Source organism: Pan paniscus, chromosome 1 (assembly GCF_029289425.2).
Source record: "Pan paniscus chromosome 1, NHGRI_mPanPan1-v2.0_pri, whole genome shotgun sequence".
Classification (NCBI taxonomy): Eukaryota; Metazoa; Chordata; class Mammalia; order Primates; family Hominidae; genus Pan; species Pan paniscus.
This window is the reverse complement of record NC_073249.2, coordinates 213,157,269-213,179,841: the sequence shown is the minus strand read 5'-3', so window position 1 is coordinate 213,179,841 and position 22,573 is coordinate 213,157,269. Positions and strand designations below refer to the sequence as shown.

At 41.2% G+C, this 22,573-nt stretch overlaps 1 protein-coding gene across 6 annotated transcripts in view; it reads left to right on the top strand.

Moving 5' to 3' along the window:
- The window catches only part of PRDM2 (PR/SET domain 2), a 129,743-nt gene that overhangs the window by 44,579 nt on the left and 62,591 nt on the right, over positions 1-22,573 (top strand). For all 6 annotated transcript variants that reach the window (XM_034955791.3, XM_034955733.3, XM_034955757.4 and 3 more), the window contains 2 exons: positions 2,041-2,193; positions 9,409-9,535. In XM_034955791.3, the coding sequence (XP_034811682.3) occupies positions 2,041-2,193; positions 9,409-9,535 (280 nt within the window). The remainder of the gene's footprint in view (positions 1-2,040; positions 2,194-9,408; positions 9,536-22,573) is intronic.

Sequence of the window (22,573 nt, the reverse complement as noted above, 5' to 3'; positions counted from 1 at the left end):
GGTTTTGGCTACGTGTATTCGTTTGTGAATTACTTCTTGGCCTATTTTTAAAAATTGAAGTGTCATCTTTTTCTACAAAAGCAAGTATTCTCTTTTTGTACATCAGTCAATATGACTTAGAAGATGCCTTAGTCTCCTTTGAAACAAAATGAGTTGTGTATGAATAAAAATTGTACTCAACTGTAACACTTTGCTTTTTGCAAATGGCTGTATTGACCTGAGAGCCAGGAAGTTGTGGCACAACCTGTATTTTTATCCCGAGGCAGGTAGATAGACTCCAGCTACCTTGTGAACTGTGTGGTTTTCTTGGCAACTATCTCTGTGTTTGTCTCCGTAGTCTCATCAGTCTCGGTAGCTGTGCCAGTATTTGGGTGGGGAGTGAGTGGGACTTTGCCATCACTGCAGTAAATTAAAATGAAACTTATTATCCCTGAGCCCAGGGGCAGTTTATGTTGCAGATGGGGTAATAATGTAAGTTACTGTGTACAGATACTCTCCTCGGTGCCTATGATGATTAAAGTAACTACAGTGCACCTTCTAGCATGGTACCTATTACGCAGTAGGTGCTCATTAGATGTTGGTAGTTCAGTTAACTAGGATGGTCAAGGAAGGCAGTGATACACAGAAGACAAGGAGATCTGAGTCGAAGCCTTTCTTTATGACAATTAAACAGGTGACTTTGGGAAAGTTATTTAACTTTTGAGCCTCAATTTTCACATGTTGAAAGGAGAGCTAATAAGCCTGCTACATAGGGTTAAATGAGATAATATGTCAGGCATGTAGCATTATGCCTGATGTTTGACTTTCAAGAGGAAGAAGGCAGTGTTAGGGCCCGGTAAGGTGGATGCTGCCCCTTGGCAATCACAGGCCTAGACACCCAGGCATGCCCAGAAGAGCAGCATCCTCACCATCAGCGGGGGGAGTGGGAGCTTTGTTCCAGAAGGAAAGTTGCAGTAAAGAAAGGTGATTAATGTGGGTAGGGGAGGGAAGAAGGCATGAGCGGTGGGAATAATGAGAAAGAAATGGAAACATCTAGATTATATCCTTTCTTCCTAAAAATAAAGTAAAAGACTCATTTCTTTTGCCCAGCACGTATGTCAGCCAGTTGATTCTGCAGTTCTGTTTCAGTGCCTACTCGAGTGTTTTGTAGACTGGTTTTGGGAAAATGTGTATATGTATGCATGTATATACAAAATTAAAGTTAAAAATAGTTGCCAAATAGATGTTCTTTTAAAATGAAGGATGATAAATAAGTGCTGGAAGCATCTGTGGGAGGAATTGGTGTGGGTGAGAAGGGAAGGCTTCTTGCAAGAGGAGATTTGATTTGACTCCTGGAAGGGGTTGAGGTTTTGGTCCTTTTCTTTTTGAAGGCCACTGATATTTCCCAGAGTCTGTTCCATCGCCCCTTCATCCTTGCAGATGCTCTGGATGGAGTATGTTTTAAGGGTCAGTTGAGTTTGCAGAAGCATCATATCCTGTCACCCATGTGCCTGGTTCACAATGCGTGTTCACTCCTGAAGTCCCTGCCAACCCTGCCAGAAAGGGACCTGCTGAATTGTATAGCCCTGCAGGGCCAGGTGCCATACTCGATTAGCAGAGCAACCCAGAAAGCTTGGGATTTGGGTGCTGCTGAATACCACTGCAAGCTGTTTTCCTTTCTAAGTCACACTTTACAGAGCATAGTTGTCATTTGTCTCTGTGTACATATTTGTAAAGCATTTGGAGATCCCAAGCATGCTGACTATAGCTCTTTAAGTTTGTGTGTGTGTGTGTGTGTGTGTGTGTGTGTGTGTGTGTGTGTAGGGGTGGGGGGCGCGGGGCAAACAAGCCTAAATAGAAAAATAATGAGAATTACAGTTTCGAATTTCAGTTTTCACCTTGTATTTTTCTTTTCTCTGTCGCTTGTTTTGTTTTTATGAAATGCTTTATATAGAGTACTTGCATATAATGAAAAAGAATTATCCTTAAAAGTTAAAAATGGAGGCATTTTAAAGATACTCCTATTTTAACAAAAGTTTTTTACTTTTCTCCATTTTCAAGGTGTATTACCCAAATTTGGGATGGATGTGCATTGATGCCACTGATCCAGAGAAGGGAAACTGGCTGCGATATGTGAATTGGGCTTGCTCAGGAGAAGAGCAAAATTTATTCCCACTGGAAATCAACAGAGCCATTTACTATAAAACTTTAAAGGTAACAGTGTTAGAATTAATTTACTGTTAGTTACGCTGCTTATGTTTTCCTTTTTCTTTTTTTGAGACGGTCTCATTCTGTCTCTCAGGCTGGAGTGCAGGGGCTCCATCACGGCTCACTGCAGCCTAAGCCTCCCCAGGCTTGGGTGATCCTCGGACCTCAACCTCCCGAGTAGCCAGGACTATGGGCACATGCCACCACACCCGGCTGAGTTTTGAATTTTTTGTAGAGACAGAGCTTTGCTATGTTACCCAGGCTGGTCTCAAACTGCTGGGCTCAAGCGATCTACCCGCCTCAGCCTCCCAAAGTGCTGGGATTACCGGCACAAGCCGCAATGCCTGGGCCTGCTTATATTTTTCTAATGCTGTCCTTAGTTGTGACTGACAATGACTTTGCAGACCTGGGAGGGATTATATTGGGAAGTGCTTTATCCACACTCTTCAGGTTCTGTGTTTTAATATATGGTTACCTGTGTGTGTCATGGAGCTAAAGCATGAAGATCGTGTTAAGTAATTACACACTGCATCTTGAAAGATACTGATGAGTTAAGCATGTGGCAGCTGCTTCCCTTCTCCTATGACACAGAGGCATTAGGAACTGTCTGGCAGATTTATCCTACTGTAAGAAACTATCAGTAGGTATGGTGGGTCTGTGTTAACTGAATACACACTGTTAGTCTCTGATATTAATGCAGCCTTGGATTAGCTTTTCTTTTCCCTAAATTTTACTCAGAATACAAATTGAACAGAACATGTTTCTTCCCTTCTGCCAAATTTTTCTTTGGAGATATTAATTGTTGAAAAGAAGAAGAAAGTCATGTTTTAGGATTGGTAATGAGGTTATGGAGCACATTCAGGGACATGAGTGTGAGGAAGCGTGGAGTGTTGCTGCATTTCCTTGTTGAGCAAAGGCCATGTCTCCCTCATTTTCATGGGTCACATTCTTTAAGAAGACAGATCCGGACGGGCGCAGTGGCTCACGCCTGTAATCCCAGCACTTTGGGAGGCCAAGGCGGGTGGATCACGAGGTCAGGAGATTGAGACCATCCTGGCTAACATGGTGAAACCCCGTCTCTACTAAAAAATACAAAAAATAAGCCAGGCATGGTGGCGGGCACCTGTAGTCCCAGCTACTCGGGAGGCTGAGGCAGGAGAAGGGCATGAACCTGGGAGGGAGGGTTTGCAGTGAGCCAAGATCACACCACTGCACTCCAGCCTGGGTGACAGAGCAAGACTCTGTCTCAAAAAAAAAAAAAAAAAAGACAGATCCTCACATTATACATGGAGATATTCTAAGGCAGAATTTCCAGCCTGTTAAGATGGATGGTTGTTGCTTTTTGCAATAGATAGCAAAATTGCTATAAGGCAAGTTTCTCTTTATTCACTTTATTTTATTGATTCTCTTTATTCCATTAAAAATGTCATAGGTTGGAGAATAGTCTATGGAAAAAATGATCTCCATGGAGTTGAACACTTTTGATGAGCACACATTTCAAATTGTGGCCAGCTTTGCAGTGTGCTGTGTTTTGTTAGTGTAGTGGCAGTAGGCCTTCTGAAGTTTAGTTAACCTGTAGCTGTTTAATTTTGCTGCATCTTTCCTGACATTGTTAGCCAACTAGACTGCCTTTTATCACATTTATACCCAGGTCCTTGTATCCAATCCCTGCAGATTTTTTGTTACACTTTCTTATTTAGGACTTTAAAAACCTCGTTTTCCATTTTTATTCTGCTGGATCGTAGTAGCATGCTTTTCTAGTAGGTATTACTCTACAATTTTCTTATATTGGAGTGTGAAGTTGGATTCAAGAATGCATTGTTTCTCAGAAGTATTTAAAGGAGAAATACATATGGTTGAATCAGTGAGGTAGAATCCTGGTGGAGATGAAATACTAGCTAGGGGATGAATATGAGACAATCAAGGTAATAGGAAGGAAGTTTTGAAGGCATGCAAGCTCATGTAGATATTAGGACACTGTAATTCCTTCATTGTACTTCAAGTTAATATGTGTTCATCTCTGATGCAAATTCACAGAAACACTGAGAATCAAGATAGAATAGTGGTTGGGAGAGTGAACTCTGAAGCCAGACTGCCTGGGTTAGATCTTGACTTGCTGTGACCCAAGGCAAGTAGGTGTGACCTTATTAGCTTTGTAACCTTAGCTAAGTCCCTCTGTGTGCCTCAATTCCCACATTGTAAGATACAGGTAATTATGGTATTGACCTCACAGGGTTGTTGTGATGATTGCATGGGTGAATACGGATAGAGCTCCAGCACCTAGTAAGTGCTTATAAATGATTGTTGTTATTTTTCACAAGGTGGTATGGTGTCATGGTCAGGAGTGGGGACTCTGGAGCAGACTGTCTTGTGAGCAAATTTTGGCTTCTAGATATGTGACCACGCAAAGGATCTCTCTGTGTCTTAGTTTTCTCATCCATAAAGTGGAGGTAATAATAAAACTGCTTCATAGTTTGTTGTGAAGGTTAAACAAGCCAATGTATATATATATAAGGTTCTGTGAACAGTTCTTAGTTCAGTGTAAGTCCTCAAGTGTTAACTAGCTATACTAGTACTATTATTTTTACCTTTGTCCGAAATAACATAGTTCTGATTTTTGCAGACCTCCCCCAGTCTTTATCTTTGATATCTGCTCAAGTATGTACAAAGCCTTTCAGATTTTTTACTAGTGATTATCTAACTCTATTCTTCTAGATTAAGTGTCCCGTGGGTTAGGTTTTGTGAAGAAATTACATGTGCTGCTCTGTGGGCTCTGTATCTTCTCAACTTATTATTATACCCAGATAATTGGGAAATCTCAACACTGGTTTTGTTTGTAATATGATTAGAAATGATTTAAAATTCCTGAAAGTTAGCTGTTAAATCTGCTATCTATTCATTTCTCTGTTCATTAGTTTGGTGAATATTTATTGAGAGTCTACTGTGTACCAAGTACTCTCCTATAGTAGTGAACAGGACAGACAAGGTCTCTGGTCTGGAGGATGTTCCGTGTTATAGGGGAAGAGGCAGATAATAAGTAAATAAGAAAGTAATTTCTGGTAGCGATCAGTGTGTTAAGACAGGGAAATGTGATAGAGACTAGCTAGGTAGGAGAGGGCTGCTTTGTCTCCAGTGAGTCAGGGAAGGCCTTCCTGAGGACAGACGTTCGAACCCCACTCCTTGGATAGGAAGGAGCTGGCCATGCAAGAGGTCTGCTGGAAGAACAGTCCAGGAAGAGGAGTGGTAGGAGCAAAGAGCAAAGACCTTGGAGTAGGAATAAGCTAATGGTTTTTTTTTTTTTTTTTTTGAGACGGAGTTGTGCTCTGTCGCCCAGGCTGGAGTGCAATGGCGTGATCTTGGCTCATTGCAACCTCCGCCTCCCAGGTTCAAGCGATTCTTCTGCCCCAGCCTCTTGAGTAGCTGGGACTATGGGCGCATGCCACCATGCCCAGCTAAATTTTGTATTTTTAGTAGAGACGGGGTTTCACCATATTGGTCAGGTGGTCTCGAACTCCTGACCTCGTGATCTGCCCACCTCGGCCTCCCACAGTGCTGGGATTTACAGGCATGAGCCACCGTGCCCAGCCTTTTGTTTGTTTTTTATTTTAAAGGAATAGGACAAAAGCCCATGTGGCTGGAGGGAGGAGGAAGGAATCTTAGGAGATGAGGCTGTTGAGGTCTGCAGGGATGGATGAGTTTTAGGCTTAAGTGCTGTTCACCCACTGGAGAGTTGAGGCCGAGATCTGACCTATGATTTTTTAAAAGACCGTGCTGGGGACTGGATCGTAGGTGGGTATGAGTGGATGTACTGTGTGTGTTTGAGTGATTCTGGAATACTTCTCTAATTTTCTAATATTTCTGACACATTTTTCTAATATTCCTTACCCAGTATAAGGAATATTAGAACTCTTGCTTCTTCCTGATTTGTTTGGTAAAATTTCAAGTTTTATTTTATATATGCTGATGTTTAAAGGAGAGAATATGGAGCAGATTCTTGGTTTTATACCTGTTTGAACCCAAAGAGAAAGTGGGAAGAGTTTAAAATCTTTGTTGTTGTTAATTTTTTTTAATATTAAAATATATTTAAAAAGAGGTTGTTTGGTCCTTTGACTTTATTTTTTTAATGTGGATTTATATTTCCTTTGTTGAAGGGAGTAGTTTTTCTTTTCTTCTGAACTTGACTTAAAAATGCTAACCAGTACAGAAAAAAAAAACCCAATATATTATAATATGGAAGAAAACAAGCCTTGGTTTAAAAAAAATACTATTATTTTTCCTCTTCATAGGGTCTATTGGTGTAGCTGTTTTAATATAAAGTTGCGAAGCATATATCGCTCCATAATATAACCATTTCAAGTTGCTAATAATTTTTGTTTTGTTTTCTACTTGTTTGTTTTTATTTATTTATTTATTTATTTTTTAAGATAGGGTCTCACTCTGTCTTGTGGGCTGGAGTGCAGTGACACAATCTTGGCTCACTGCAGCCTCCACCTCCCAAGCTCCAGTGATTCTCCTACTTGAGCCTCCTGAATAGCTGTGACTACAGGCACACACCACCATGCCTTGATAAGTTTTGTATTTTCAGTAGAGACAGAGTTTCGCCATGTTGCCCAGGCTGGTCTCAAACTCCTGCGCTCAAGCAGTTCGCCCGCCTTGGCCTCCCAAAGTTCTGGGATTGCAGCCATGAGCCACTATGCCCGCTAATAATTTTGAAGGCTGTTTAGCAGCTAACGAATGTGTTCCTCTTGATCTAACACTTCACCAGTGCTAGAAATTTTATATTTGATTTGTGATACAGATTCTGCTGTGTTTTTACTTTGTGTGTTTTGCAGCAACAAGAATATCTTAGGACATGAGTGCCCTCCCAAGTAGAGTTTGTGTGGATATTTAACTTCACCAAGTTGCTAGTTCAGTTAGCACTTCACTGACAACTGCAGTGGAGTGAGCAGGGAAACTTAAGCTCTTATTCTTAGAGGTATCTTGAAAATGTCCGGTGGTATCTTCTAGCCAGTTCTCTGGTTATACCATTTCAGTGGGGGAATATATGGGGAATACATTTGTCTTCACTCCTTCCCATGCTCTTTTTTGCATTGGTTTGAAGACTTTTCATATTTCTGAGAACTCTAGTCATTTCAAATATTAGTTGATACCACCATTTCTTCAATATGTGACTTATAACAAAAAAATAGAGAAACTATACATTTGGAATTTACATAATCTAGAAACAGTTTACTTTAACATAAGCCTGTTCTTTCAACAGATTAGTTCATCAGAATGCCAAAAGGCGTTCTTGATGGCTGTTTTAACTCATTAATATATATTAAAGTAAGTTTTTTGGTTAGATTTAACTGGTTCAAGAAGGGAAATCATGTATTGGTTCAAAAATAAGAAAAAGGCAGATTTTAGCCTTCTTAGGGCTGGGTGAGAGCCAAGGAAACGGCTGCCTTGTTTTAATTTAAAGAATTTAGAATATTTTTAAATTTGGACTGTGTAGACAGTGAGAGTTCTGCAGAGAATTAAACGAAGTAATATTTACTTTTAGGGGCTTTATCTAGACTAGAAGGTATGTTGAAGTGAGGAACTATTTTGTTTCTAAACCGTAGGTGGAATCTCCCTCCCCGCAAAAAAAAAAAAAAAAAAAAAAAAAAAAGAAACAAAAAACAAAAAGGATCACTCTCTTGGATAACCATTGTGCAATGATCCAAATCAGGAAGCTAACAGCAACACATTATTTTACTAGCTAATATGTACACCTTACTCAGGTTCTGTCAATTGTTCCAATCATGTCTTTGTAGGAAAAGAAAACGTTTCCACATTCAGTTGTTATGTCTCATGTGTTTGGCTGGTACCTTAGTCTTTGTCTTTTATAACCTTTCAGTTTTGAGAACTGGTTGGTTATTTTGTAGAATGTCCCAAAGTTTGAGCTTCTCTTATGGTTTCATCATGCTTAGATTCGACGTATGCATTTTGGGCAGAAATCTACCAGAAGTGATGCTCTGTTTTCTGTGCATCGTATCAGGAGACATATGATGTTGGTATGTCTTATTACAAAAGTGTTGTTTTTTTTCTTTTGTAATTAATAAATATTTTATGGGGAGATATTCTGAGGCTATGTGTTTTGTTACTCCTCAAACTTTTACCTACTTTTAGCATCCATTTATGATTCTTGCCTGAATTAATCATTACTGTGATGATTGCCAAATGGCGCTTTTCTAATTCCAACATTTCTTTTTTACTGATTAGTTGGGATCTCCTTTAAGGAAGAGCTTTCCTTTTTATTTACTTGTTCATTCCTTCCTTTCTTCATTCATTCACATGAGGCTGGACTCATGGATTCTCATTTTATTCAGTGGGTTTTAGATAGAATTTTACTTGTATTGATACCCTTGTAACTTTTTTAACAGATCATTCGTTGTGAGAGAAACCAATAGGCTGTTTCCCCAAATTCTAGGGGTGTGAACTTTGCACTCAGTGGATCTTTTCTTCGGGATCTTGTTCTGGGTGGAATCAATTTGATGGTGGCCCTCACTACTTCCAGTCATACGTGGCTTAAGAATGTGATGGTTTAGGAGCATAATACATGGAAGATACTTCCTGCTGTATTTAAAAGTTAAAATGTGGAAGTTTGATGTCCGGTCCGAAGGGCGAGGCACGGACCTCCCTGGACCAGAGCAGGTTGGTGGCCCCGGGCGGCCTCCCGTTGGCTGCTCTGGGATAGAAACCGCGGCGCATTTGTAAGTGCTTGCGCGTGGTTCCTCCTCGTTGTCCTGTTGAAGTTGCTCTTGGTCTGGAACGCGCGCTAGTCGTTGTCTTTCAGCACTCCGCTTTCCACACCGCACGCTTTTCAGTTATGCTTTACATTTCTCCTCGACTTAGATTTCGTGAGCAAAATGGTCCCATGTTTTATTTTTTCTCGTGCGTGGGCCGTCGTGAGGCTTTAAACAGGAAGCTGGGACAGCACCCGGGCTCCGCTACCCGTCACCGGGCCTTCCGCGCCCCTCGCCCCACGCCGCGGGTGCGGTCCTCCCTCCAGCAGAGGGTTCCGGGCGCCGGCGCGGCCCGCACGGGGCCGGGAGCCCTTCCTGCCGGCCGGGTGCGCGCGGCGCCGCCGACAGCTGTTTGCCATCGGCGCCGCTCCCGCCCGCGTCCCGGTGCGCGCCCCGCCCCCGCCAACAACCGCCGCTCTGATTGGCCCGGCGCTTGTCTCTTCTCTCCCCGCAGCCAATCGCGCCGGGCGAGGAGCTCCTGGTCTGGTACAATGGGGAAGACAACCCTGAGATAGCAGCTGCGATTGAGGAAGAGCGAGCCAGCGCCCGGAGCAAGCGGAGCTCCCCCAAGAGCCGGAAAGGTAGGAGCCCCCCGGCCCGCCCGCCCGGCCCCGGCGCCACGCCCGCCCAGGACGCCGCCCTGCCGCCCTCGCTGCTGCTGGCCCGACCGCGAGGCGGGTCGCGGGCTCGGGCGGCGGCGCCCGCGGCGTCTCGGTGACCTTTTCCGGACTCGGCCCGGCCCCGGCCCCGCTCCCGCCCCGCGGTCCCGCTCGGGCCCTGCGATCGCTGCCCTCCCGCCCTGCCGGCCCGGCCCCGCTGCTGAATCACGGCCGCCGCGCGCTCGGGCTGTTTCTTAACTTGTGACTTAGCTCCTGGGCGGCAGAAAGTGCGCGGACGGCGTTCCGGGTCCGGACGTTCCCCCGCTGGCACCCCAAGCCGCGCTCCGCAGCCGCGCGCACGGCGGGCGCCCGAGCTTTCTCGCGGCTGGCTTGACAGCCCCGGCTCCGCAGACTCGGGCCCGCCGCGCAGGACGCGGGCCGCGTCGGTCGCGGAGTCGGGGTGTGGGAGTGGGGGAGGCAGAGACAGTGAGAGACAGAGACAGGAGGCGGCGGGGAGGGCAGGGAGACTGCGGGTGCGGTGGGCTTCCGAAAGGATGCCCAGGGGGATGTGGAAGTTAGCGTGTTGTTTTGTCGTTTTGACTCAATTCTCATAGTTTTACGACTTCTGATGATTTCGAACAAAAGGTAAAGTGTAGTCACACTTAAAAAGGGAGGGGATAATTTCTGGGTAGGAAAATAGTTTGGTTGGCTGTATCATATTTCCAGCGGGCATACTGACACGTTGGGGCCTTTTTTTTTAATGAAGAATTTTAATGTGAATTCGGGAATAGTTCATAGATCCCAGTTTGAAAATATGCCAAGGCACAGTATGGTTAGTTTCTTATTGATACAAATACAGGTTTGTGTTTTTTGTTTTTTTGTTTTGTTTTGTTTTGTTTTGTTTTTTGCTCGCCTTAGGTCTTAAGTAGATTTCTTTTTAGTCATCTGAACGAACGAGTCCATCCTTTATCCAGAACATTGCAAAGTGAGTTGTGGAAGTCATACTGTAAATAAAATCATATCGTAAACTCGATTTGGGAAAATGTTAAAATCGGCATTAAGGAATGTAGGCAAGAAGTCTGTTCTGGTTTTTCAAGTATGTATTCTTTGTATGTCACCACAAAATGGAAATAGAATTAATTCCCCCGTGAAACAGTTAGTAGGCCTATTACTGAATATGCATTGTCTATTTATTGAATGTGATGTAGTCACTGCTTCAGAGCATTAAATGCTTTTGATCCTGAATCAGACGATCAGAGTCTAGAAAATTCCCAGTTTTTTTTTTTTTTTAACTTTTAACTGAGTTCTGGGATTTTATTGATATTAGGCTTAGTGCTTAACTGTTTGCAGTGAAAACTTTTTATGTAATTCAACTTGTTTTTTTATTTAGTATTCATTTTGTTTATAACTAATGTTACCAGCCTTCCGGGTAAGTTATTTGTAGGGGGCTGGAGATGGGGAGGACAGGACCCTCTTTACTGTGCCACTAATCATAACTAACTCTTGTACTTAAATAGATTTGTAGTTTAATAGCAACCTTACTTTAACGCTTTTCTCTGTTTGGCATACTTTGGTGTGCATGTTTAGAACATATGTCATTACTCTTTTGCTTTTTTGTTTATCTGTTTATTTTTCTCTTGGTTGGATTTGGGGAAAAACTTGAACATATCCTTTTTGTTTTATTAGTGATATATGAACTTAATAGCTGCATTTTTATACCTGCGTAGACTGTTGGTGTTTCGTATTAAATAGTTCATATTTCTTATTATCCTATTATTTTGTACTACTCTGGGCAGCCTATAACCCAGAATCCTAGGTTTTAATTAATTAAAAGACTTATGTTTATGCAAAGCTCTCTGTTGGAACTTACAGTCTGTTTTTAACAGCTTACTGGTTAAAGAGACCTATTTGCTCTCTAAGACTTAAACTTTGGAGAGTTTAAATAATGAGTCAAACCTTTTTTACTTTTAAATTAAATAGTTAAAACCAATTTATAGCTTGCAAAGACCTGAAATGGAGTCTTTTTTTTTTTTAATTCACTCAGTTCTGTTTAGGTCTTATGTGTGACCTCAAACATTTAAATAATATCTTTCAGGCAGTGATGTCAGAGAGTGAATCAACATAAATGTCATTCAGAGGCAGTGTTAGTATTGCTGAAAGCTGCATGTTGAATACATAGAGCCGACAGGTAGATTGACAGTGGGCTTGACTTCATTTTCGTTATGAGACAGAGAGAAAAACAAAGGGCTGAATTCTTCATAGTTCTGGACCTCAGCTCCTTTGCATGACAGCTGCTATACTTACAGCTGTGCATTGCATGTGGTGCCTTTCAGAATTCATCAGATCGCTGGTGGATCATAAGGCGTGTTTGGGTAGAGCAAAGCCCTGATTTCTTTACATACAAAGTAGTGCCCCTTCTCCTCTCTCCCCTCATCACCTTTCTTCTCTCCTCCCCTCCCCATATTCATTCATTCATCTAATGTTTATTGAGCCCCTGCTGTGTACCAGGCACTCTGCTGGGTTGTAGCACACAGTGATGAGCAAAAAAGCAGCGGTAACTCTTCTTATGGCGCCGACAAACGTTAAATCAGTAAATAGCTGATCAGCGCCTAGACGGTTGGCATGTAGTAGGCCCTCAATAAATATTCATTGATTGGCAATGACTCACACAAATGTGTTAGGAAGGAAAAGAATGCAGTGCTTTGAGAACACAGTTCATATTGTCTGCGACCTTGGAGTGTGCATTTTTGCCATGGGCCAAAGATGGATATACATCAGGCATTTTAAACTGGACTTTAATTTGGATTCCCAGATTTGTCATTGAGCTTCACTTTTTACATATCTGAGCAGCCTCTGTAAAGTGGAAAATAAGTTCCTTAGATGGAATAGATTAATCTTTCAGGTAGAGAGCAAGGAGGGTTTTTAGTGTCAGGTGTTTCAGGCTATTTTAATGTGAACCACAGAAAAATTATAATTATAAAATAGCATAGAAACGGTCAAATTTAGAAGTATTTCTCATCTTCTTGATTTCTGTCCCCTGTTTGTTTTGGTGAGAAATGAGAAGTTGAATTTGCTTGTTAGCAGTAAGCAATGACTGTTGGCAAATGCTCTTCCAGAGTGTAGATTATAATAGCAGAGTGTTTTCCCTGCTCTCTCAGTTACATAAGAGCCTTACCTGAAGTTCTTTTACCTGGAGAAACAACAGTGGCTTTCTACAAATGGGCTTAGTGGAAGGAATGAAAAAGACGGGATGCCTGGGCGTTTACCAGGTGTGCGATCTTGGACAGCTCATGTCACCTTTCTGAGATGAAGTTTCCCTAGCCTTAAAAATGAATATCATCATATCGATGATGCTTGTGCCACCTAACCTCACAAAGTTGTCAAGAGCAAGTGAGATAATAGAAACATGCTCTGTGAAGCTGTGGGCTCTTGGGAACTGTAAGTACCACTCCTTAGAACATGGCTGGCGTTTACTTCTCTGCTACTTGCGGAGGAACTACTGAGTTGGTGACTCATTTAATCAATGGGGATTTATGGAGCACCTGTGTAAGCCCAAAATAAGCACTGGGTCTCTTCTTTCCCTCTTCCCTCCTACGTCACAGCCTCATTCTGTGCTGATTCACCCTTATTTTAGGTTCTAACCTATTGACCTCGCTGTTCACAGCAAATTAAGAGAGAAGAGTTTATAGCGGCAAGAAGTTTTTATACCTGAAAGCTGGACAGTGAAGAAGACAGAAAGTTTATTACAAAATCGGTAATGAATTATAAAGAACAAGTTCCTTAAGGTCAGTTAGTAGGTTCAGATAGTCCTTCCTAAAAACCGTCAGTAGTGCCTGAGAATATCAACTAGCTTATAAATATTTATCTCAGCGACTTTTAGTCACCACAGAACAGTTAAATTATAATCAGCTTAGCAAAGTAATATTTTATCTGTCTCTGCGATCAGAATTGTTTAAATTAAAAACCTTGGTACTGTGACGACACTCAAGTTTTTTGAAATTGTACATATTTGAAATTCTTCTCTAAAGGTGCTAAATAACAAGCCTTTAGAAACTTAAAATATAGGGAGGTAAGACAGCCACATGCAAAGATAACTCAGTCTAAGGTAGTCTAAAAAAAGTGCAACACGGATGGTATAGGCAGTAAGGACTATTGACCCTCCCTAAGAGAAGGAAAAAGGGATGCTGAGCTGGGCTGGGCTGGCCAGGGAGCCTTTATGTAGAAAGAGTGGCAGGATGGGGACGTTTCAGAACAGAGAGAGGAAGGAGGAGGACATCAAGAGGAACCTTGGGGACTGAGAAGTTGTGACTGTGTGGATGGTCTTCCCCTCTGTTACTTAAGTATTCCTTGCATCTGTGTCAGGCACTATTCTGGGTGCTGGAGTTTCAGCAAAGAACTAAAATGACAAGGGTCCCTGTTCACATGGAATCACATTCTGGAGTGTGGGGAGTACAGGCCAACAGATGAAGTAGGTAAACCTTGTCATGTCAGTAGTGTTTTGCAGGGTGGGTGGAGGAGGTATGGCCTGACTGTAGGTGGGAGATCAGGGGTGACCATTCTGAGGTTGTGACATAAGTGACACAGGAAGTTCTAGGGGCTGAGGGCTCCAGGAAGAGGGACCTAGTTCTATTAGCAGTTCTACTCATGTAGAAACCTACATGAGTATTTTTGGATTATGAAACTCAGTTCTGCAAATGGACATATATTGGCCCTTTTTCTGCCAGGCGCTGCACCAAGTGGCTGGGTTGGTTGGTGGGGGAGATGAGAGAGATGACTACAGCAGGCAGCATCCTCCTCCAGTGCGGAGTCTCCAGTCCGTTTCATGACAGCCACGCACAGGTCAGACTTAGTGGGTGTTCTGGTTGATGTGGGAGAGAAGGAAAAGGACACTTTCCAAAATTGGATAACTTGTCCAAGATCACCCTACCAATGAGTGTCACAGTCAGAATTTGAACCAGTTTTCCCATGCCTTTTCTTCTACATAATGTGGAGCTTTTTGTCCACTCCTACATGCAGTTGACAACAACAGAAGTGACAGCATTGGTTCCATTTAAAGTTGAACTTAGAGAATACATTTAATAAAAGCAGAGAGTGGACGGGCTTCCATGGAGTTTGATCTCCTAACCTTTCGTAGCAGCCAGCAGCTCTGTTTCAGGCTCTAAGCTGAATGACAGAGGCCTGGCTGTGGTGTCTGAGGATGATGGTAGATGGGCCCTGTGCCTACTGGGTGCCTGGTGGGCAGGTCCTGTGCCCACTGACTTATAGGGCACTGGCCTGTGGTTCCTGTTTGCAGGTGCTGGAGCAGGATGTGGAGTGCTTGGACATGGCAGTATTCCTGTGTCTGGCTTTATGCTGGCAAGCTTGTGGCATGAGACACAAATGAGCTGTTTCTGGGTTGGTCAGTCTTGGAGGGGCCTGTCTCTGCTGTAGCTTTCTGGCTGCCTCCTAGCTGAGGGTGCCTTTGCTGAGCATTGAATGTTCCGTCTCTGGTGGTTGCCTGCCAGGATGAACTCTCTGCTGCTGTTATGGTGGTGGTCCATTTTTAAAAGCTCAGTACGGTTTTAATTAGTAGTTTTTCAACAGTAGGAGTTCGGGAATTATAAAAAATTTGCAGTTCTGCTGCTGCTACTGAATTGCTCCAAATTTAGATGAAAATGTTGGTCAGTATTTTCGTTTTGTGCCTTTGATTCTTATGTCTATCCTTGTTTACAGGGAAATTATGTGGATTAACGTAACTTTTTCAAAGCACTTTGCAAAATTTTTAGCTGTATTTTAGTGGGTGGATTTGCAAAAATCCTAACATATGCCATGATTAAAAAGTTTTAAATATCATAATTGAGTGTATTGGGAACCATGCTGTGCCCTATTTTTAGGTGGTTATTTTGGTTCTCTTGTCCATATGTGAATTGGAAGGTAAGACTTGCCTAATACAGAAATAAAGTTCGATTATGATTAAATTTTCTAAACTATATAAAAGAGGTAACAAGATCCTTATAGTTAGTTCAAAATACTTTAGTTGATTTTTACAAATCCACTTATAATTTGAAAGTAAAAAACCTAATTTCCTGTGTTTTCCTTAAATATGAACACTAGGTTATTTTTCTAAATGATGAATTTTTATTGTTTTTTTTTAAACTCGTTCAGTGTTTTTTTTCCCTAGACAATTTCATGTTCCAGTTTACAGATAGCTGTTACGACATTCAAACCTAATGTTCGTGGGAGCATTATAGAGAGGAGGGTGTAGTTATTTTATTTTTCAATAAAATAACTTTTAAAGTTTATTTATTTTGTAGAGACAGGGTCTTTCTGTGTTGCCCAGGTTGGACTCGAACTCCTGAGCTCAAGCTGTCTCCCTGCCTTAGCCTCCCTAATAGCTGGTATTACAGGCATGTACAGGGTGTAGCTTTGTATTTAAAGTTGCCTCTAAAGAATTGAGGAATTGGAGGCCGGGCGCAATGGCTCACACCTGTAATCCCAGCGCTTTGGGAGGCCGAGGCGGGTGGATCACAAGGTCAGGAGATCGAGACCATCCTGGCTAACATGGTGAAACCCTGTCTCTTCTAAAAAAAAAAAAAAATACAAAAAAATTAGCTGGGCGTGGTGGCGGGCGCCTGTAGTCCCAGCTACTCCGGAGGCTGAGGCAGGAGAATGGCGTGAACCCGGGAGGCAGAGCTTGTAGTGAGCCGAGATTGCGCCACAGCACTCCAGCCTGGGCGACAGAGCGAGACTCCTTCTCAAAAAAAAAAAAAAAAAAAAGAATTGAGGGCTTGGATAAACATCCCAAGAACACCATTGTGGAGGTTGAAATTAGACTTTTCTTTTAGTTAAATGTTGTATGGTGAACTGAAGCTGAAGTTTCAGGTAGACTGGCATGGTACTTTGTTGGCATTCAGATGGCTTGTTTATATTTCACATGCTGCCAAGTACAGGCCTGAAGTTTTATTTTGACCATCCATCTGGCTCAGAGTGTTTTATTAGTATTCCTAATTTGGTTGAAATAGTTTAGAGGAGCTGAATGACATGGAGAAACAAAAGTTACTTGAAAATGCTATTCTCTAAGTGAAAAAGAGAAATACTGCAAGTAGCTGTTTTTCTTTTTGCCACTCAGATTAAACCAGTTTTCATACATTACAAGAGTTCTTGGCTGAATTCATTTATTACAATGTATTTTGATGTGGACATATGTCATGACTTGACACTTATTTGCACATCATGTCATTATGCCATGAATCGCTCACTTCTGTTGATGGTGACAATGACAGCAGTTACACTCGTTTCTAGCATTATGTTGGTTGCTCTGTGTATACCATAGCTAATCCTCCCAATAATCCTGCAAAGTTGAGATCCATATCCTCATTTGTAGAAGAGGAAACTGATGCTCCGAGGGGTTATGTGCTTTGGCCGAGTTCACACAGGTCCTAAATAAAAGGCTCTGTCTGTCTAAATCCAGTTTTTATGCGTAATGTTTCTAAGTAGGACAGTTATACTGTATAAATTGCAGTGTTTTATTTGCTTTACTAACTAGCCAAGGTGAATTTTTACTGCTCACTGTAAGAAGTGCCCACTTCAATCCTAAATACCAAGACTATGATTAAGTGAAGTGTTTGGTGTAGGAGAGACCAGTCATGGTGACACCTTCAGCTGTTTTTGCTTTGGAGGTTTATGGATTGCATAGGTATATTGTATTCCTTCAAACACCCCAAATAGTTTCTAAAAACACAGATTGCATTTTTACCCCTTTCTAGCTATTGTCTTTCAAGTGTTTTTTAAATGACATATTTGTTGGTTTAAGTTTCTAATGAATATTTTCTTTCTCTTAGGTTTTATATTATTTTGGCATTAGTTTTGAAACCAAAAGAGCACAGTAAGACATTGCTTTTGCCTAACTCCCTCTGCAGTGCAGAGGATCGAGTTTAGGATTATAGAGCTCTTTCATTTTGTCTTATTGATGAGCAGCTTTAGCTGTCAGCTCTGCAGCACTGGTCTTGCGTTGAGACTGGGTTAACAGTCTGGTTGTTCCACCAATAAAAATACACATTTTAAAGTTTTCTTAAGCTGAATGTTATATAGACTCTGAACATGCTTTTTAATTAATGTGTAGTCTAAAGATTAATTACAGAAACTGTAAGTGCAATTCTGATTTGTTTGTGGATATAATTGAGTTACATCATGCTTGTTAGTCTTTTCAGCTTTAGGTGGTGACATTTTGTTTTTTATTTGTTTTGCCAAAATGTTTATTTGCAGAGGTGGATAGCTTTTTTTTTTTTTTTTTTTAACTTTCATTTAAGAGGAATGCACATGAACTATTTGAAGCAGTACCTTCCTAAGAGGTTTTGTTTGCTGATAAAGCTTTCCTAGAGCTGCTTGACTCATTCCAGAGGAGAAGCATTAAAGAAGACCAGAAGGTGAAAAGAGTCACCCTAACCTATCCATGTGTGCTCTTGAATTTTCCTAAGGAGGGGCACGCGTTGATTTCCTCATTGTCTTTATCCCACGATAGATTCTTAGAATATGTATGTCTATATAAAATTTTTAAAACTGCTTGAGTTTGTAGCCAAATGTAATGTGGCTTTTTCTACTTGGAACTTTTACTCAGAGTACTTTATTTGATTGTTAAGACTTAGTAAGTTGTAGCCAGGCGCGGTGGCTCACACCTGTAATCCCAGCACTTTGAGAGGCAGAGGTGGGTGGATTGCCTGAGGTCAGGAGTTTGAGAACAGCCTGGACAACATGGTAAAACCCCGTCTCTACTAAAAATACAAAAATTAACTGGGCGTGGTGGTGGCTGGAGCCTGTAATACTAGCTACTTGGGAGGCTGAGGCACAAGAATCGCTTGAACTCGGGAGGCGGAGGTTGCAGTGAGCCGAGATCGCACCACTGCACTCCAGCCTGGGCAGCAGAGTGAGACTTTGTCTCAAAAAATAAAAATAAAAATAAAAAAAGTAAGTAGTTAACACCCGCCCCAACCACCCAAACGTACTGTAGGCAAGGCAGAACTACAGTTTGTAATCTATGCTTTCAATTTTCAAAGGTCTTTAGCATTTTTCTTTCTGTTCTAACCTGTTCTCTGAAAAACAGGAGAAGGTAACTTTGTTTAAAAGGTTAAAACTTGGTGCGTGTATTAAGAAAATATCCTAAGGGATTCTGGGTAAGAGACTAGAAAATTCTCAGTGTTCTGGAGCATTTATTGTAGCTGCTTGCTATTCCTGCTTCTGTGGCCATGATCCTGAAATTTAAAAATATTTTGATGAAAGTTTTAATAATCTAGTCAATGTGTAGTTATTTTAGATGCTTATATATTAAAAGTACATACCATTTTTTATTTTTAATAGACTATTTGAATAGTTTCAGAGGCAAGAGATTTATTCTAATGAATAAGATAATGATACTGTGTGTGTGTGGTATATAAAAATAACAGTTTATAAGATAAGAATATAACATCTAAAATACTGCTAATTTGATACTTTTCATGACTTTCAATTTTATATGTTCTTGTTAGTTTAATCAGTGTCTGAATGATGAAAAACTAATTTCACTCTTAGTGAATTAGCTGTCTGTTACCAGTTATGGACAGTAGCAATGGATTGACCGGTTAAAAAGAAAACTAATACAGCATTGCTTAGGCTAAAATTCCCCTACCCTTTTTTTTTTTTTTTTTAAATGAAAACTACAGCGATAAACAATCTTTTTTCTTGTATTTATAATCCTACCTCTTGGGGCAGTCTTTTGTAGATTTCCTGAAACACCACATGCCACAAAAATGAAGGCAAACTGGTTTGTTCACCCATGTTTAGAACCCCAAAATGGAATTATGTGCAATGTTTGAAGTTGCAATGTCGTTTAGAATGGGCAGCAATGCCGTTTAGAATGGGCAACAATGCAGTTTCTGAGCCTTTTGTTATTCTTTTTACCATTTGGCCTCTCAGGTTCAGTTTTCATTCTGTGCCAGTTTGAGATGTAGGATATGCCTTTCTGGTTCTGTTGGCTACATTTTTGTCTTTCATGTATGGGATTATCAGAGCCTGCTTCTCTGGAATAAAGAGATTACTGGCCATAAGCAGAATGTCTAAGGGCCTGTGAGAAATGAGAGTTCCTACTGTCCACCTCTTGTCTTGGTGCTTTTGCCATGACGATGTTAATGTTGGTCATAGCTGGGTCCCAAGTCTTCTAACCTTCTGTAGCAGGTTTACGCTGTGGGCAGCACCATGATGATAATAGTTGTAGTTTTGATCTTTTATATGTGGAACAATCTCCTTGACTGTTTACACACGATGGACTGTAATTTTTGTAGGATTAGCACTAATGTTGAAATTATAATTTCCCTCTGATATCCAAGAAAATAAGGAAAAAGTATCAATAATAATAATAAATATCATATGTTGTCAGTGGTCTCAATCTTGGATTTTTGGACCAGGGGTTTAAGATTCCAAATCTACTTGATTTTAGGAATTTTGTTAATTGCTAAAGGTGTGATCCACAGTGTCCTTCCCTTGTTAGGTGGGTCATGGGCATGTTTGATAAGATCAAATTTGAGTGGTAAGCTTAATACCTATTTTTAGTTATTATAAATCCAGGAATTCAGGATAGAAGATAATGTAAATTACTGTTTGTATGCCAAGATAAAATTTGGGGTTGTAGTAGAGTGCAGAAAATATTAAATCAAGAAAAAGTGATACTTACTCAATTTCTGTCTGACCCTTTTAAGTTTTAAAGACAGGATCCTATAAATCTCATGGGTGATTGTCAGAAAGTACATGGAATTGGTGAACTTTGTTTTCATAGCAAATGATTCTTGTGCTTCCCCCTACCTTCAGTTTCTATGCTAAGCACATTAAAAAAAAAAACCTGCCTAAAAATTTTTTTTAGTGGGTGGGAATATACTGCTTGGGCTTCAGTGTTGCTTTTGCATTAGATGCAGATTGATCAGTACTTTGAAAATGGATAGCTTGTTTAAAATGAGCCTGGAGTGTGCGTGTATGTTGGCTGGAGGGGAGAGGGGGAAAGTTGCTGACCCAGCTATACCTTGAGTGTTAGGAGATGTGCAGTATGCAGAATTTATTGTGATACACCAGAACATAGCCTTGGAATTAAGAGACCAGATTCACATACCAGCTGCACCAGTTAATTGCATTGTGACTTCGGATGGGTTACTCTCCATGTTTTGGTCCTTAATTTGTCTGTCTATAAAATGGGAATATGAGCTACCTACCCTACAGGGTTGCTGTGAGCATTGAGAACATTATAGGAACATTCCTGGCACACCAACCTTTGGTTCATCCCATTGTAATGGTGGGCACCAGCAAAATACATTCTGTGGTAACTGCCGTTCTCTGGCCGGTTGGCACACTTCTAAAAAAAAAAAAAAAAAAAAAGAACAGTTTCACCATCTTGTGTAACAAGTTCTCTTAAAATCCATATATTTTCCTTTTGCATCGTGGAGTGAATTAAGTTAGTTTCAAATTATTTAAGAGTAAAGGGCCTCTTTGGATCTGCACCTAAATAGCTACATCGTGGCACTAAGGAATTCTTCATGTGCAAGAAACCTGCTTCTCTCTTAAAAGCTGTCTTGTTTCACTGTTAACCAAACGAGGACACCTGTGGTGACATAGGTTGGTACATTAGGTAACTCTTGGAATTTGATTTGTTCCATTTGCCTGGGCAGAAGCAAACACGTCTCACAGTTTGCTCGTCTTACCTTTATGTGGTCCAAAGCACTCATGACAGTTATAACAGGATTTTATGTGAATGAATTTTTCTTAACATTTTCTTAGGTATTAAATTATCAGACAGCCCTGAAAGTAATTGTGTGGGAGCAGTTTCAGGGCTGTATATGACAGATTTTTTTTTTACAGTCTTTCTGGGTGTGAAATCAGGAAAAAAAACAAATGGACGAAAGGACAATTTTCTTAGAAGGTGCTAATTAATTTGACGATACCAGTTTTCCGGGAAGAAATGTCCCGATGATCTGTGCAGCATCTTGACTGGGCTTTCTGAGGAGTTGGAGTTCTTTTTCAGCAGTCGCACAGGTACATTCCTTCTGTTGATACACAATGCTTGTACAAACTCACAGCTTAACTTTGTAATAACACAGGAGTCCCTGACCCCCAATGTTGTCTACCAAATGTTGTGTTTACGTCCGTTTGTGACTGGGGAGAAGGGCTTTAGGTGTTACCTGATACTCAGAAGTCTCCTCTCCGAAAGATTAAGAACCACCACAGTGAACCAGTATGTTCAGTTTTCAAACTCAAGCAGAGACAGTTAGAAGCAATAAAATCAGTAGGTTACAGACTTTAAAAATGAAATACACTCACAGCTTACACTGTTAGAGCATTAGTTATATACTGATGTGGACGTGAGTGAGTGAGTGACAGAATTCTCTCAAACTTCTGTCTTCATTGGACTTGTACATTTTTATAATAATATCTGGGTGGGATCCTGTGAATCAGCGGAGAACAAATGAACAAAACAAATGGATGAATTAGGAATTGTTAGTGGAAGCAGAACGCCATTGTCTTCATATGAAGGAACATATGCCGACAATTTAGATTTGTAGGCGTGCACTTTCTGTAATTTGTTTAGTAGCATCTGTGGATACTCCTTACAATCGATTCCATTTATTGAGTCTGTGCCAGGCACTGTGTGGCATTCGTTTTGTGCATTACCTCATTTACTTCTCTTTGACAACAGTATCCGATCAGTATTACCAGTATATATCAGAGCTGGTTCCCATCTGCCTCGAATAGGATTATTTCTTGTTAATCAAATCATGGCCCAAGGGCTGCGCAGCAGTGTTTCATGCTATTTCACTTTTATGGGTATCTGTTTTTGAGGACCAAACTTACCTTGAGGACCTACTATTGTGAGTGCCACCACCACACTGGGGAAGGGGACAAGAGCCTAGCCCACTGTCTCACCTCAGTTAGCGTCAGCTGTTTGCAGGGAGCACGAGTAACCTTGGAGACACAGGAACCTGCTGGGAGCAGGTGAAATGAGTGCATAGGTTGAGAGACCCTTTCCAC